A 17,526-nucleotide genomic window follows, 5' to 3' on the forward strand; every position below is an offset into this window, starting at 1 on the left:
CTGATCCCTCCCAGGTCTTGGCCAAACTCCAAAACCTCCTGGACTGACCGCAAGGTGTGTGCCTCTTCACTTTCCTCCTTGATGGAAGTGACAGGGGCAGGTCACCCTCACCTCCGAATCCGTGTCTTCATCTGTCCAATGGGGCTATTCGTTCTTTCTCCCGAGGCTGCAGCGAGCTGGCGCGTGCCCACCTGCAGGTGAATACAGTTTAGTGCCCTGGTGAAGGGAGGGGCGAAGGGCGCCACCTGCCCGCGGGACGTGGGGCCGGGATTTGGCCTTCCCGTGCCTCCGTTTCCAGAACTATAGGATGGGGTCATAATAATAATGGCTCCCTACCAGGGCTGCTTTGTTGTTGTTTTAAAATAGGTTTTTATTGATTTGAGAGAGAGAGAGGAAGGGAGAGGGAGAGAAACATCAGTTGGCTGCTTCCTGCAAGTCCCCCACCGGGGATCCAGCCTGCATCACAGCCATGGGCTCTGACTGGGGATCAGGCACCCACCTCTGGGTGGATGGGACGAGGCTCAACCAACCGAGCCCCACCAGCTAGGGCTCACAGGGCTGTTTTGAAGATTAGATGAGTTACTGAAGGAAAGCTCTTAAAGCACTGCCTGACAGGTATACTATGTGCTTGAAACATGTTAATTACTGTCATAGCCCTTACGGCCTAGCCCAGTGGTTCTGAGCGTTAGCGGTATATCAGAATCACCTGGAAGGCTTGTCAAGACAGATTTCTGGGTCCTGACCCCAGAGTTTCTGATTCAGTAGCTGTGGAGCAGGAACCCCGAGAATTTGCATTTCTAGTAAGTTCCTGGGGAAGCTGCTGCTGCTGGTCCAGGGACTACGCTTTGAGAACCACAGAGAGGCCTCCATAAATGTCAGTTCCCTATCTCATGGCTTTCTCCTCACTGATCATTTGTGGGGGCTGGGAGGGGAGAATACAGAAAAAGTGAAAAGAATCATATATTGAATATCCCAGGGACCCACCACGCTCAGCTGCCACCCCGGGCAGCTGGAGCGGAGGGGGCTCGGGCGCCCAGTGCCTTTATGCCGGAGCTGCCGCTGCTCTTGGCCGTCCAGGTTCCCCTTCTGCAAAAGAAAAACATTAAAAAACGAGAAGGAAGGCATGGGCTTAACGAAGCCCGGGCGGGGGGAGCCCTTACGGTTGCTAGTGGGGGTGGGTGACGGGTCACGGCGGGTTGGCAGCGGTCGTGGGGAAGGGGACTGCTGGTCAGAGGCCTGAGCCACCTGCCCGCGGGACGTGGGGCCGGGATTTGGCCTTCCCGTGCCTCCGTTTCCAGAACTATAGGATGGGGTCATAATAATAATGGCTCCCTACCAGGGCTGCTTTGTTGTTGTTTTAAAATAGGTTTTTATTGATTTGAGAGAGAGAGAGGAAGGGAGAGGGAGAGAAACATCAGTTGGCTGCTTCCTGCAAGTCCCCCACCGGGGATCCAGCCTGCATCACAGCCATGGGCTCTGACTGGGGATCAGGCACCCACCTCTGGGTGGATGGGACGAGGCTCAACCAACCGAGCCCCACCAGCTAGGGCTCACAGGGCTGTTTTGAAGATTAGATGAGTTACTGAAGGAAAGCTCTTAAAGCACTGCCTGACAGGTATACTATGTGCTTGAAACATGTTAATTACTGTCATAGCCCTTACGGCCTAGCCCAGTGGTTCTGAGCGTTAGCGGTATATCAGAATCACCTGGAAGGCTTGTCAAGACAGATTTCTGGGTCCTGACCCCAGAGTTTCTGATTCAGTAGCTGTGGAGCAGGAACCCCGAGAATTTGCATTTCTAGTAAGTTCCTGGGGAAGCTGCTGCTGCTGGTCCAGGGACTACGCTTTGAGAACCACAGAGAGGCCTCCATAAATGTCAGTTCCCTATCTCATGGCTTTCTCCTCACTGATCATTTGTGGGGGCTGGGAGGGGAGAATACAGAAAAAGTGAAAAGAATCATATATTGAATATCCCAGGGACCCACCACCTAGAATTAACAAATGTTAGCATTTCAGATTTTTTAAAAAATGTTTGAGCTCTAGCTGGTTTGGCTTAGTGGATAGATCATCGGTCTGTGAACTGAAGGGTCCCAGGTTTGATTCCGGTCAGGGGCACATGCCTGGGTTGCTGGCTCGGTCCCCAGTGGGGGGTGTGCAGGAGGCAGCCGATCAGTGATTCTCTCTCATCATTGATGTTTCTATCTCTCTCCCTCTCCCTTCCTCTCTGAAATCAATAAGAATATCTTTTTAAAAATGTTTGAAAATAAGAGATAGAATGGAAGCCTCCTCACCTTGCATCCCCTCGCTTCTGTTTCTCTCCCTCCCTCGAGGACTGTCATGAATTACAGTCCTTCCAGCCTATGCCTTTATAAATGTATTGCATGTACATGGATGCATAAACAATACACAGAATTGTTTTGTGTAGTTTAAAGATCTACATAAATGCTATCTAACTGTGAGACTCTTCTGCAATTCCCCCCGCCCCACTTCTTATCATGAAGTTATCAGGGTCTAGCCAGGATGAGAGAGGTCTAGTTCGGTCTCTTTTTTTTTTTTCTTCCCATGCTTGTCTCCAAGACCTGAAACTGAGAGCCACCAGTCAGTCAGTCAATCACGGTTCACTGGGACTGCTGTAGCACTGGAATGGAACCCGTTAGCCATGGTTCAGTCGTTCTAAGTGGAGGGTTCCCCGGGTGACCACCCTCCCTTATTTCTCATTCCCTGCTGAGGAACATTCATGTTGTTCCAGGTGTTCACTGCAACAAACAGTACCGCTGGGACCATCCTGGATGTGTGGCCTTGGGCTCATGGGCAGGTGTTTCTTAGGGAAAATGCCAAGACACTGGGTGGCTCTCCAGAAGGCGCACCTCTGGCCCTCTTCTTTTGTGGGAGAGGAGGGTTAAGGCCTGGAAGGGTCACCCAGGGAGTCTGGGGCAGAGGAGAGAGAAGAATCTAGCTCTGCTGACCTCCCAGCTCTCTCTAGATCCAGGGCCACTGTCCCAAGTCCCCTGTTCTCAGCTGCGGGAGAGCAAAGATCTTCATCTGCCTCTTTCATTGTTCTGACACTTAGTAGATTATGGATGCATACAGTTTTTAAAATTTTGGATAATAAGCATTTTAGCTTATTTTTATATAGCCTTCTTTTCCGTGCACTTTTTATTTAACATAATTAGTAAAATGCTGCATATACAATTTTTATCCTACTTATTCACTTAGCATTGCTTTGTAAGCATTTTTTCATGTCATTAAAATATCCTTGAATTTTTTAAGGCTGCATAATATTCCATGGTTTGGATGTACCATATTTTGTTTAACTATTCTAGCAAAGCACTTTTATGTAGTAATGTTTTTAGGCAAACTTTACATAACATTATAAAATTAATCATTTTAGAGTGACTAAAACAGTGGCATTTAGTACATTCACAATGTTGTGCAACCACTATCTTTATGGAGTTCCAGAACATTTTCATCCCCCCAAAAGGAAACACCATTCCCATTGAGCAGTTATTCCCATGCCTTCCACGCCCAGCTATTGGCAACCACTAATCTTCTTCTGGTATCTCTGGGTTTCCTTCTCTTGGACGCTGCATATAAACGGAATTATACAATACGCGACCTTTGGCGTCTGGCTTCTTTCACTTAGTAGAATGTTTCAAAGTTCAACCACATTGTAGCATGTATCAGTATTTCATTCCACTTTATGGTTGAATAATACTTCATTGTATGTGTATACCACATTTTGCTTATCCATTCATCGGCAGATGGAAATTTGCATGTTTTCACCTTCTGGCTAGTGTGAAAATGCTGTGAGCACTTGTTTTCAGTTCTCAGGGCTAGACACCTAGGCCTGGAAATGCTGAGTCATGTAGTAATTCCATGTTTAACTTTCTGAGGAATCGCCAAGTTGTTTTCCACCATTTTACAGTCCCATCAGCAATGTACAAGAGTTCCAACTTCTCCACATCCTCACCAACACTCACTGTTTTCCTTTTTAAAATATCATTATTATTATTTTAGAGAGAGGGAAGGAGAGGGAGAGAGAGATAGAAACATCAATAATGAGAGAGTCATCCCCTACTGGGGATCAAGCTCACAACTCGGACATGTGCCTTGACCAGGAATCAAATCACAACCTCCTGGTTCATAGGTCGGCACTCAGCCACTGAGCCACACCAGCCAGGCAAAAACTATCTCGATTATTATAGGCATCCGAGTGACAGAATGGCAGAGACGCATGCAGACCGAGGCCTTAGTCCCAGGACTGCTGAGTCTTCCTTACCCCAGAGATAGGGGAGAACGTTAGTTGCATTCAAGGGACTGACCAGGGCTTGGACTTTAAACTCTTCTAGAAATCGAGTCCCACCAGGGCACAGACATGCTGTCTCCTAAACCACTGTATCTGTAACACCAGACACCTGGCACATAGTAGGGCCTCAAAAATATGGAACATAGGAGTGTTGAAGCACCTCTCCCCTTCCTTGACTGGGATGTTTCAGCACATAGGTATGTTTTAGTTGGTCCTACACAATGATTCTTTTTAATTAATTGCTAACATTTGAAGTTGAGACAGCCCACATAAATCTGGATTTCTGTCTTCTCTTGAAAACCTGGGAGAGTTAGCAGTCCTGGGACTGTGGCCTCTGTCTCCATGCTTCTCTGCCATTCTCTCATGGCAGCATTGGTGAAGCTGAGTAGGGGCTGCCCTGTGCATTGCCCTGAGCTGTCCAGTTTGCACCACCCTTGCCTGGAGTACTTTCCTCATGTGGCCCTGTGGGCTCCTACAGCCATTTGAATTTTCAAGCTCTGCCCTCCAATCATGCCAGGGCTTCCCCCCACTTTTTTTTTAAATGCTTTTTTATTGATTTCAGAGAGGAAGGGAGAGGGAGAGATAGAAACATCAATGATGAAAGAGAATCATTGATCGGCTGCCTCCTGCACACTCCCCACTGGGGATCGAGCCCACAACCCAGGCATGTGTCCTTGACTGGAATCGAACCCGGGACCCTTGAGTCCGCAGGTTGATGCTCTATCCACTGAGCCAAACCAGCTAGGGCAGGGCTTCCCTTTTTATAGAAAAGGAATGTCAGGCCCAGAGAGGGTAAGTTTCCCAAAGCCACACAGCTAGTAAGTGGTACAATCTCCCTTAGCCATCTTTCTCAACAAACCCCCACAGCACTTTGATCTTCACCCCATTTCTACAAAGTTCTCTACCCCAGGAGTGGAAGTTTCAGTGTTCTTTCAGAGGCATAGGTATTGATGCAGGAGAAACCCTTGCTTGGATGTGAAATGTGCCTTTGTTCTTGGCCAGTGTCCATGGCCACTCATGCTGCACCCTCAGGATGCCTCTTGCATCCCTAATTCTGCCCTAAGACACCTGCCTGAGCTCCCACCAGCACTCTGAAATCCTTGGGCCTGGGAGACTTAAGTGCAGCCAAAAGAATAGGAGAGAGACCCTCCCTCATCACTACCAGAAAAATGAAGAACAATAGAGCACAGAAGACTTGAATTTGATGCCTGCGTTGCCTCATACGAGTTGTGATGCATCAGACAAATTCCTTCTCTCTCTGAATCTCAGTTTTCTCACCTGCCAAGTGGAAATAGACGGGTACTACCTCACAGTTCTTGCAGTACAATTCTTGATGTTAACACGCAAAAACCATACTCCATATTTCCCAAGGCTATATATGCCTGAGCTTGAGTTTCCCCAGAAGCAGACCCTAGAAAAGACTTCAAATGCAGTTACTAGTTAACTTGGGAACTGACACTAGAAAACCCTAGTAGGGGTGTGGGAAGGCGCGCGCGTGCGCGCGCGCGCGTGTGTGTGTGTGTGTGTGTGTGTGTGTGTGTGTGTGTGTGGGAGAGAGAGAGAGAGAGAGAGAGAGAGAGAGAGAGAGAGAGAGAAGGCAGCCTGTAGAGGTCTGTATCAGGAGTCACCCCTGCAGGCACCGGGAGCTCAGTTCCACTAGGAGCTCTGGGAGGCCATGAACACCCTCGCGAGGTGAGGGACCAGCTCTTGGTTGAGGGCTCCTCCTGGGGCTGGGGGTGATATTTCTCTAGCATTTCAGCTTGCCAAGCTCATGGGCAGAGCAGGTACCAGTGGCCACGGAGAAATCACCTGGGCAAAGAGATGCAAGCATTGGCAGTTGGAAATCCAGCGAGAGAGGCCTGAAATGGTAAAGGGCAGAGTGAGGGGTGGGCCACCGACAGCGTCTGCTTCTATATACGGGGATGTAAGTGCAGAGTTAGAGGCTACCTGGAGGGGAAGGGCTGGCCGTCGGGAACGCTTACAGGGAGGATTCCAAGGGGGCCCTAGATGTATCTGTAATGTTTTCATTTTTAACAAGGATGATGTACTGTTTTACTAGGTGATGAAAACTCATTTTGAAAACCATGTATACTCTCCAAACAATAAAAGAAACAGAGGCTTTATCACTTTCCAACTATTAAAAAGTAACTAAAGCCTGGCCAGCATTGCTCAGTGGTTGAGCGTCAACCTATGAGCCAGATGAACCAGAGGTCACGGTTGGATTCCCGGTCAGGGCACATGCCTGGGTTGCAGACTGGATCCCTGGTGTGGGGTGTGCAGGTGGCAGCCAATCAATGATTCTCTCTCATCATTGATATTTCTATCTCCCTCTCCCTTCCTCTCTGAAATCAATAAAAATATGGGGGGAGGGTAGTAACTATAAAAGGTCGGAGCATGAGTTATTGTGGCTTTGAGGGTTCCATTTGTGGAGGACAGATTTGGGGGCAGCTGACCTTGGAGCATGGTGGGAGGTTGCCTGAAGGGGTCGCCTCCACTCAGATTCAGTCAGGGAAAGCCTTTGTTCTTCTCGGAGCTGTTCTCAGTTTAAACACACACTCGTAACTATTGCTTAGGCAGGGAAGACTGGGGCACCCAGGAAGCTAAGAGGAGACTTCATTCAGTTATTCAAGAATTTATTGAGCATCCACAGTGTTCTGGTAGGACTGTATCCCAGAAGGACTGGGATCTCACATTCTCTGGGGAGATGGGTGGTAGACAAATCTATGGGGTAAAATATGAGGTGCGTTAGTTACTTCAGGTCCTTTGAGAGGCAGACTCTCAGAGATATTAAATATTCAAGAAACTTACTAGAAAGGATGCCTGTGGAAGAAACTAGGAGAGGGTCAGAGCGCTGTCAGATGGCAAGGTGTTTGACTCCAGGTGAAGAAAGGGAAGGAAGGGAGGGAGGAGGGATGGATCTTGGACTGCAGTGCAGTTCTAAGGAAAGCTTGAGAAGCACTGCCCAGGACCCTTAGCCAAGTCTCCTGTGGGGCCCCCTGGCCCGGCCTGCCTGCCGCAGTAGCCCTGCCACACTCTGTCACTGGCTGGGAGCAGCCCAGGGCAACAGGGATGGACTTCAAAGCGCAGCAGCTGGGATCATTGGTCAACTCCGCTCTCTGCTGGTGAGATCTGAGAAGCCCGTGCCGGGGTGGCCACCTGAGGTGATGGTTACAGCCATGAGAGAGCTCGCTGGGAAGGGGCTAGAAAGTGATGGACGCTGGGGCCGGTGTTCCCGTCTTAATTCTTAGCCAGGGTGGACGAGGGAAGCCGACGCTGAGAGAGTGGGATCTGGGAAGACACCTGGGCAAAGTGAAAAGGCTTCTGGGTGAAGACACTCCAGAACGCAGCCAGCGCAGTGGCCCTGAGGCGAAAGCCTGGCTGGTGAGCTGAGGAATAGCAAGAGGCTAGTGTGGCTGGAATGGGAACATCCAGGGAGGCTGGTAAGAGACAGGACTGTGAGGCTGAGCCTTGTCAGCCGTGACCTAGTGTGTGTGTGTGTGTGTGTGTGTGTATTTCTTATATTGCCCTCTTATTTATTTATTTATTTATTTATTTAATCCTCACCTGAGGATATTTTCCCATTGATTTTGAGTGTAAGGGAGGGTGAGGAGGAAGAAAGGGAGGGAGGGAGGGGGAGAGAGAGAAACACACGTGAGTGATACATCAATTGGTTGCCTTCCGCACGTGCCCTGACTAGGGCCAGGGATCGAACCTGCAACCCAGGTATGTGCCCTTGACTGGGAATTGAACCTGTGACCCTTCAGGTCATGGGCCAATGCTCTCACCACTTAGCAACACCAGCCAGTGTCTCAGATTTATTTTTATTTTTTAATTTATCTTTATTGTTGAAAGTATTACAGATATCCCCGCCCCCCATTGACCCCCTCTACCTCACACCCTTTACCCGCCAGGCCTTCACCACACTATTGTCTGTGTCCGTGGGTTATGCGTATATGGATATAAATTCTTTGGTTAATCTCTTCCCACCCCGCTCCCCACTTCCCTCTGAGATTCCTCAGTCTTGGCCTGGTTTATATTCTAAAGGCTTGCTTGTTTATCTGTAAAAGGCAGAATGAGGGTTCAAACCCAAGTCTTTCTGACTTCAAATTCCATTTCCCCCCAAACTTCCCTGTCCCCTGCCTACCTTAGACATAGAACTATTCTCGGGAGGTTCACAATGGCCTTGAATACTGGAGCCGACCAGGCGACCCAGAGGAAACACTGAACATGCTAAGAATTTACTACATGTTTGAGACACGTCGTTGCTTATTGTTTGCTATCAAAGAAATATTTAAGTTTAAAAAATAATTTTTACATATTTGTATTATGGAAAACATTTAAAGGCTAGTTATCAATACTTTTGTGCTAATTTCCAATTTGAAATAATAAAGTTCTAACTCACAAACAAAACAAAACAAAACAAAACAAGTAGTTGGAACACAGGCATCTCAGAGCTAACCTAGTGGAGTCCGGGGGCCACTTCTGCTCTTACAGCTGGAGAATGACCAAGGGCCCCAGGTTCCTCTTCAGTGTGTTGCTGTCCCTTGCTATTGTGACACTCAATAAGACAGCACTCGCCCTCTCTGGAGCTGCTGCTCCCACCTGTATGATGAAGGTCTTTCCAGTCCCTTCTCGTTTGCAAAGTCAAAGTTTTGAGCTCTTTGATCAGAAAGAAGCTGAGGGTCAGAAGAGAGGAGAGAGAAGGAAGTCAGGGGAGACCCTCAAATGGACCTTAGGGACAACAGTCACCTGGAGGTTTGAGTGGTTCATTCAGAAGACAGCCGGGAAACATGAAGAGAGGAAGCTGTAGGACGTTGCACCCCTGGAAACTCCTCAGGGAATTGGCCCTTCGTGGGGGGAAGACTTTCCCCCACGCCCTAGGCTGAGCTGTTCTCAGAAGAGAAAGTTCCTCTAACTAGACAGTCTTGAGTGCTGGGCCCCTAGCAGCCTGCCTTCCTGAGCTTCCTGTTTGGGTTCCTCATGCCGCCTTCCCCACCCTGGTGTGTATATATATATAGGGTTTCCCAAAATTCACACAAGATTTGCAATTCAATTCAATTGCAAATCTTGTGTGAATTTTGGGACACCCTATATATCCCCACCTTCCCTGCAGCTTCTGAGACTGACCCCAGTGGAGGATTAGAGGTAGGACAACTGGGTTCTCATTCTACCTGCCACTGACCACTTGGGAACTCTCTCTGCCATGGGCCTCCATTTTCCCATCTGAAGAATGGGTTCATAATTCTGGTCTTCCTGACTTCAGCTAAATATGGTAAGGCTTATAGAGGGTTGAACATAATACATTCACTCCACAAATGTATCTGAAGAGCCTAATACATGCAGGTACTTTCTAGGCATGGCTTCAGTGCCACCAGCTCTATGAGCCTTATAGTCCATGCATCCTCACCTACTCGAATGGATCTAGTACCCTCTACTTCTCTTCTACCAAAACCCACTATCAAGGAAGTCTTTGCCATAGCCATTTATACTTGGGTATAAATTGCAATCCCTTGTAAGAATTTCTTCTACACTAGGCAGGACTCTGAGGTTAAAGGGGACAAAAAGGCAACTCAAACGGACTCAAGCAGAAGAAAAAGGTTATTGGAAAGTCAGTGAGCACATCAGCTTCAGGGCTGGATTCAAGGGCTTGAGAATCTGTATTTCTACATTTCTTGGCTCTGCTTTACAAGTGCAAGACTCTTCCAGCCAAAAGTCAATATATCATCCTCATTGGCCAGGATTGACTCACATGCTCATCTCTGCTTCTCTTACTGCAACTCTGATTGGCCAGACTTGGTCACAGACCCATCCCTATTGCCAGGGTTGAAGTCGGCTCTACCACAATCCATGAATTGAGAATGAGGGAGAAATGGTCCCCAAAGGAAAACTGGGGAGTTGTCAGAATAAGGGGAAACAGATGCTATGCCGGGAAAAGCTACAGCTGTCCCCTTCAGAGAACTTAGCCTACATCTCACTTCATATTTGGAGAAACTGGGGCCCAGAGAGAGGTTGGGACTTGCCTGAGGTGACACCATGAGCTTGTGGCAGCAGTGGGACCAGAATCCAGGGCTCCTCGTCCCCAGCCCTCGCAGGCCTCTGCTTGAACCTCAAAGCTCCCATAAGACCATCTGCTGCCCACTGCCCAGGATGCTCAGGCAGGGCCCTGCTCTCCGCCCCTTGGGAGTGCAGGAGGAATCTCCGAGCCCATGCAGCCGGCGGGGTGGCATGGGAAGCAAGCTGACCTTTCTCATTTCCCTCCCCTGCGGCCCCAGCAGGAGCTGAGGGTGTGAAGAGAGGGATTCAGGTTCCAGGAGGTCAGCAGGGCCTTGAGGAAGTGTCTTCGCCAGAGGTCAGCAGTTCTAAGCTCGACTGGGGCTGAGGGGGTCACTTCTGCTCTTTCAGCCTGGTTTTGAACCGCATTAGTCAAGAACATGGTTTTAAAAGCTTTTCACATCCCTGTCACACAGGATCTCAGACCAAGCCCGAGAAGCAAGTGCCTTCTATTTTATAGGGAAGAAAATGAGGCTTAGAGAGGGGAAGTGACTTACCTAAGGTCACATGGCCAGTCAATGTCAGAACCGGGATCCAAATCCCAGTTCTGACCCCAAGTTTGGTCCTCGTTCCATCACATTGGTGGGTCTCCGATTCTAGTGCTAAGCATTTCCTGAAGAATTGTTAGAAATGCAGATTGCAGGCCCTCGTCCCCAGAGATGGGTTCATTCCGTCCAGTGTCGCCTAGGAAAACTCAAGAATCAGTGAGGACTGTTGGGGTGTAAGTGGCAGAAATCCAACTCAAACTGGCTTAAGCAAAGTTGAACATTTATTTGCTTATCAACTGGAAAAATCCCGAAGTTGGGAAACTTCAGGCATAGCTGGATCCAGTGTTCAAACATGATCAGGGATTAATTTGCCTCCCTCGCTCAGTTCTCTGTCCTCTGTGGTAGCTTCACTATGGCTCCCAAGAGCTCCAGGTTTCTACATCTACATCAACAACCCTCTTAGAAAAAGAGTGCCTTTTCTATAATTTTTCCAGCAAAATCCCAAGGCAGATTCTGATAGCATCAGCTCGGATCACATCCAGGGCAACAACCAAACAAACCACTGTTGATTGCCAGGGAGACATGGAATTCTCTTCCTGGCCAGACCTGCATCAAGTCAGTCCCTGAATTTGAAGGTGGAGTTAGGCCTTGAGGCCTTACGCACTGAGTGGGAGCAGGCTGGTTTTCCAGGGAAGACCCTGGTGTGGTTATCAGAGGAGGAAACAAGTGCCATAGGTGTTCCCTGTACAAGTGCTTCCCAGCTAGAAGGAGCACACAAATTACCCGGGCCTGGTGAAAACACACATTCTGATTTGGGGGGGGGGGGGGGTGGGTGAGATTCTGTATTTCTAAATGCTGCCGGTCCTCACACTGGCCACGCTTGGAGCAGCGGGCACTCTGCCACATTTCTAAATTCACTTCAAGCCACCCTGTCACAGAGCTTTTGCTGTCTCCATCCTGCAGAGAGGTCCTGGACTATGTAAACCTCTTTCCTCACCCTCTCCCACCCTCGCCCCCTCCCAGTGTTCTGAATGCACCACACGGCAGCACCATCTATTTAGGAACCACTCATCAACATATCATAGACTCTGCTCCCATTTCACAGCTGAAGAAACTGTCCACTGTGACCCTTACAGGAGGACACACATAATAAATTTGATTTTAACCTAGAGGCCCAGTGCATGAAATTCATGCACAGGTGGGGTCCCTAGGCCTGGCTAGCGATCAGGGCCTATCGGGGCCAGGCAGGCCAGGGCCTGCTGGACAGGGAAAGGGACAGGAGGGAGGGACCATGGGAGGTTGGCTGGCCATGAGAAGTTCGATGTGGGAGCACACTGACCACTAGGGAGCAGCTCCTGCATTGAGCGTCTGCCCCCTGGTGGTCAGTACACATCATAGCGACTGGTCGACTGATTGTTCCAGTCATTCTGGTCGTCAGTCGTAATGGTGGCTTAGGCATATATATATATATATAGATATAGATTAGTGCTCAAAAAATATTTCTGTCAACAAATTGTCATGCTTCCTGGAATTTTATGGTGACAATGTACAAGTTCCCTTTTTATGTTGGCTACTAGGAAGCTCAGAGTTAAATCTAGTACACAGTGGCAGTAGCGGTCACACTCTAGGCTTCTGGTTCAGTAATCTTTCCTTTATAAATGCTGTACCATAACCTTTTGTGAGTCTTGAAGTGCTCTGTATGTGGTTTAATGTTATAAGTGCCCTCAAATCCTTTTTGGAAGTCAGGGCTTCTTTGGAACATTCTTGACTTTCCCCATATCTTTATTAAAATCCTCCACAGTCTTCAAAACCCAATTCGCCATTATCCCGCTGCTCAATTGTTATAAACAGGTTGTTTTTCTATATATATATACTAACTTACACAGTACGGGGATATAAATACATTTGACAAAAATGACTTGATAATATATATGTTTTGCAGGTTGCTTTTTTCGCTTACTACGTATCTCAGCAATTTTTGTATGGCTCTGACTGTCTGTGCCAATCCCTACCAGCTTCTTTGCACGTGGCTTTGGGATGTAATTCTCTATGTCCAGTCTTCCCTTCTCAACTCCGTCCCTAGATCAGGACATCTGTGTTGGACTGACTACATAGAGCACAGGCTCTGGGCATGCGTTTATTCACTAACTGTGCATTATGCTCCTACCATGTGCTAGGGGGGCCCTGAGCTCAGCACTGAGGGACACAGACATGAGCAAGATCAGCATCTGCTGTGTGCAAGGATGGGTACGTACTGTATCTGTGCCCTGAGTACAGTAGCTTTAGCTACAGACAGCGTTTGAACTCCTGAAACATGGCGACTCCTCACTGAGTTATGCTGTACATGTAAAATACATAGTGGGATGGGAAGACTTAACATGAAAAAAAATAAATAAAGCACCCAACTGATCATTTTTATATTGGTTAGCTGTTAATATGAATTTTGACATTTTGGGAAAAATAAATATGTCTAAAAATCAATCCACTTGTTTATTTTGACTTTGAAAAATATGGCTGGAGAAAATTTTAAATTATATGCATGGCTCACATTACATTTCTAGGTCCGGCAGTCATGAAAACGAGTATTTCTGAGGCCACTCCACCCTGCGCAGTGGACTGGTTCTCTTGGTTTAAGGGGACAATCACATTTTATGCAAACTGGACTCCTGCTGGTATATCACTTTTTTTAAATCACACTTTATTGTGCAAAAAATGAATTAGTGGGAATTCTTTATTTTAAAAAGTTAAATTCTTAAATGTTGCGGTATCTCTAAGCTAATGGGCCAAAGGTATGGCAATCTGTGCTTGCTTTTGCTCCAGGGCAGGGCCATGATGCGAGTGAACAGAGATGGTTATGGTTAAGGTTTCTGAGCACCTACTATGTGCCAGACACCTTTACACTTACAACTCACTCGGTGCTCACCAGCATCCTCTGCGGTGAAACCCCACCATCCTTTCTCAGAGATGGTCTTGGATCATGCATGAACCGGGGCCTTCAGAGACCCATCCCTCGGACCCCATGGCTGTCTTTATGTAAATTGTGATGTAAATGATGCTTAATAGGTGCTCAGAGAGGTGGAAGGAGCTGCCCTACATTACACAGCAGCGCTCTTCCCAGGACATGAGAATTAATGAGAATTAATCAGAATATATAAAATGCAATATAATGCCATGCCATATAAAACCACACAATATGCTCTCTTACCTCCCAGAACTGTGATACTTACCACAAATCAAAGAGATGTTGGCTTCTGTGTTAAATGAATACAAGCACAGTGGAAAGCAGTGAGTCTGAATTCCTTACTTTAGTCACTAAAGGCAACTGAAACATAAACCCCTTAAGTCCTGAGGTGGTAAATTGTTCCCAGTTCCCACCAGGACAGACAAAACAGCATCCTTGTGAATAAAAAGAATTCTTTTCAAATAACTCCCCTAAGCCTAAGAATTTGGACCCCGCACCCCCTTAAACCACTAACACATGTTTATTTTAACAAGTAGAACTGAGTTCTGTTTTAGGAGAAAATTTCAATTGTGCACAGATGAGGAAAACAATGACTTCCTTATGTGGCTGCTCACAGCCTGTCTCCTCAGCAAATACCTGTGTGCCTTTTGAGAAAAGAAGTGAAATATTTCTGCCACTTTTGCAACGAGACTTGACTCTGATCTGGTGAATGTGTCTTCTTTAAGTGTCTTTAAATTAATTAATTAATCCATCAGCACCGTCTGCCAGCTCTCCCTCCAAAATGGCCCTGAATCTGCCTGCTGCTTCTCTCCTCAGTAGCCACCACCGTGGGCCGGGCCACCATGCTCTCAGGCCTGGACAATTGCAGTGGACAGTGTTCCCTGCCCTGATCCTACAGTCCATCCTCAACCCAGAAGCCAGTGGGATCATTTAAATTGAATCCTATCACTGTCCTGCCTAAACCTTTCCATGGTTTCCCATCACCCTTAGAGTCTAATCCAAATTCCTCACTGGCTGTTCAGGATGTGGCAACCTCATCGCATACCATCCTTTCTCCTACCTGTGATCTCTGGCCACACCGGCTGCCTTTCAAGTGCCTCATTCTCTCCAAGCACATTCCAACCTCAGGACCTTTGCACTTGCTGCTCCCGCTGCCTGGAACACTGTTTCCTCACATGTTTCATGACAGGCTCCTTTGTGTCGTTCAAGCCCTAGGTCCAATATCACCTCCTCTGAAAGGCCTTCCCCAGCCACCCTATCTAAAGAGGCCCCATAGAGCCCTGTGTGGCTCCTTTGGTTGGGCAGTGTCTCATGCACTGGAATGTTGCTGGTTCGATTCCTGGCCAGGGCAAATGCCCAGGTTGCAGGCTCTATCCCCTGTAGGGGTCGTGCAGGAGGCAACTAATTGATGTTCCACTCTCAGGTCGATTTTTCTCTCTCCCTCCTTCCCTTTCCCTTCCTCTCTCTAAAAATCTATTTAAAAATCTTAAAAAAATAATAAAGCCTGGCTGGTGTGGCTCAGTGGTTGAGTGTTGACCTATGAACCAGGAGGTCACGGTTCGATTCCTGGTTAGGACACATGCCTAAGTTGTGGCCTCAATCCCCAACTTGGGGAAAGCATGGGGCATGCAGGAGGCAGCTGATCAATGATTCTCTCTCATCATTGATGTTTCTCTCTACCCCGCTCCCTTTCTCTCTGAAATCAGTAAAAATATTTTTTAAATACATACATAAATAAAATAAAGAGGCCCCACAGAGAAGTTCCCTATCATATCCTCTTTTATTGTCCTCACACTTTTCAGTAAAATCTATCTTTTTATTTATTTGTCTGTTTATTGCCTGTGTCTCCCATTCATCCCCAGTGTGACCTCCATAACTTGCTTGTCTTATTCGTGGTTTAGAAAAGTGCTCAATAAATATTTGCTGAGTGCCCTAGCTAGTTTGGTTCAGTGGATAGAGCATTGGCCTGCAGACTGAAGGGTCCTGGGTTCGATTTTGGCCAAGGGCATATGCCCGGGTTGCAGGCTCGATCCCCAGTAGGGGGCGTGCAGGAGGCAGCTGATCAATGATTCTCCCTAATTGATGTTTCTGTCTCTCTCTCTCTCATTCTCCCTTCCTCTCTGAAATCAATAAAGAAATATATATATAAGAAATATTTGCTGAGTAAATGAATGAATGATCAAATAAATCAATGAGACAAGAGTAAGAGAGAGAGAGGGAGAGGGAGAGAAGAAGGGTTATAAAGCGATCATAAAATGACAGGAGGAACATGGTGCCTTGAATATTACTTAGCTGGAATGTTTGAGACACATTATATGACTTATCTTTGTCACTTAATAGAAAATGGTAATTTATTAGATAATAATAGTATAGTTTTACTTTAGTGTTTGCATGAGTGATCTGTACTGAGTATCTGTCCGCCCACATGCTTTCTCTCATCCTTCCAACCCCTGCAGTAGGTTGTGTTATCAGCTCCCTTTGCTGATAAGGAACTGACACTGGGGAGCAGGGGGAGTGAGTGAGGTGCGGGTGGTGTTGAGCAGCTCAGGGTCAGCTCAGTCTTTCTGAGCCCTGAGCCGGCTGTGCCCACCACCCACTCTGTTCCCATGCTCTGCTTACTGAATTTCAATGATTTATTGATTTATTTTAAATTTTGTTTTATTGCTTTAAAGTATTACAAAGAGTATTACATATGTCTCCTTTTCCCCCCGCCCTTGACAATCCCCTGGCCTCCCCTACCCCCCGTGTCTTATGTCCATTGGTTATGGTTATATTCATTGTCTGTAGTTTATCAGTCTGTTCGATGCTACTCTGCCTCTGTATCTATTTTTGTTTATCAGTTTATAATGGTCTTTATTATCCATAAATGAGTGAGATCATGTGGTATTTTTCTTTCATTGACTGGCTTATTTCACTTAGCATAATGCTCTGTTCCATCCATGCCGTTGCAAATGGTAAGAATTCTTTCTTTTTTACAGCAGCATAGTATTCCATCGTGTAGATGTAGCACAGTTTTCTAATCCATTGATTTAGTCTCTGAATATACTCGCCATAACAAGGGTCCTTCGTAGCATGACTGTAAAAATGTGTCAGCTCTGTACTGTGTGTGGTTGACGTGGACGTGAAGAAGCCCAAAGATGGCAAGGGCAGAGCGAACTCCGCGTGGCAAGGGTCGGGGAGTGGGGCTGACGAGGGAGGTCTGACGGGGAAGGAGAGGAGAAGCCAGCCTGGGGGGCAGAGTGCCTGGAACCCAGCATCAAAGGCCCCTGCCTGGGCTCGGGCCAGCAGGGCTCACCTCCCTTCTCTCTGCCGCAGGATGGGGTGCGTGAAGTCCAAGTTCCTCCGGGATAGAGACAAGGTCTCAAAGAGCGAGGCCAGTGCCAACCCACACAGCCCGCTGTATGTGCCAGATCCCACGTCCACGGGCAAACGGGTGAGTGGGAGAGGAACGGGGTGGGGGAGGCTGCCCTATGCTGATATAACAGCCCCCTATTTTCCAAGGGTGGGCAGGCATGTTTGGGGTGAAATGGGGTTGACCAGTCACCAGCAGCCTCCTAACTCTCCAGCACATGTCTGCACTGAGCACCCAGGGCAAGAACACCACTTCTTCGTCTTTTTTTTTTTTTTTTTAATCCTCTTTTAAATATATTTTATTGATTTTTTTACAGAGAGGAAGGGAGAGAGATAGAGAGTCAGAAACATCGATGAGAGAGAGACATC

At 47.4% G+C, this 17,526-nt stretch overlaps 1 protein-coding gene across 2 annotated transcripts in view; it reads left to right on the plus strand.

Annotated features, from left to right (window-relative positions):
• Positions 1–16,776: 16,776 nt before the first annotated feature.
• The window catches only part of HCK (HCK proto-oncogene, Src family tyrosine kinase), a 25,583-nt gene continuing 24,833 nt past the window's right edge, over positions 16,777–17,526 (plus strand). Inside the window, exon 1 of one of the 2 annotated variants that reach the window (XM_006767866.2) lies at positions 16,777–17,239. In XM_006767866.2, the coding sequence (XP_006767929.1) occupies positions 17,123–17,239 (117 nt within the window). In that variant the 5' untranslated portion in view covers positions 16,777–17,122. The remainder of the gene's footprint in view (positions 17,240–17,526) is intronic. The other variant, XM_006767867.2, reaches the window with a different exon arrangement.

This window comes from Myotis davidii, unplaced genomic scaffold (assembly GCF_000327345.1).
Source record: "Myotis davidii unplaced genomic scaffold, ASM32734v1 scaffold562, whole genome shotgun sequence".
NCBI classification, from domain to species: Eukaryota; Metazoa; Chordata; class Mammalia; order Chiroptera; family Vespertilionidae; genus Myotis; species Myotis davidii.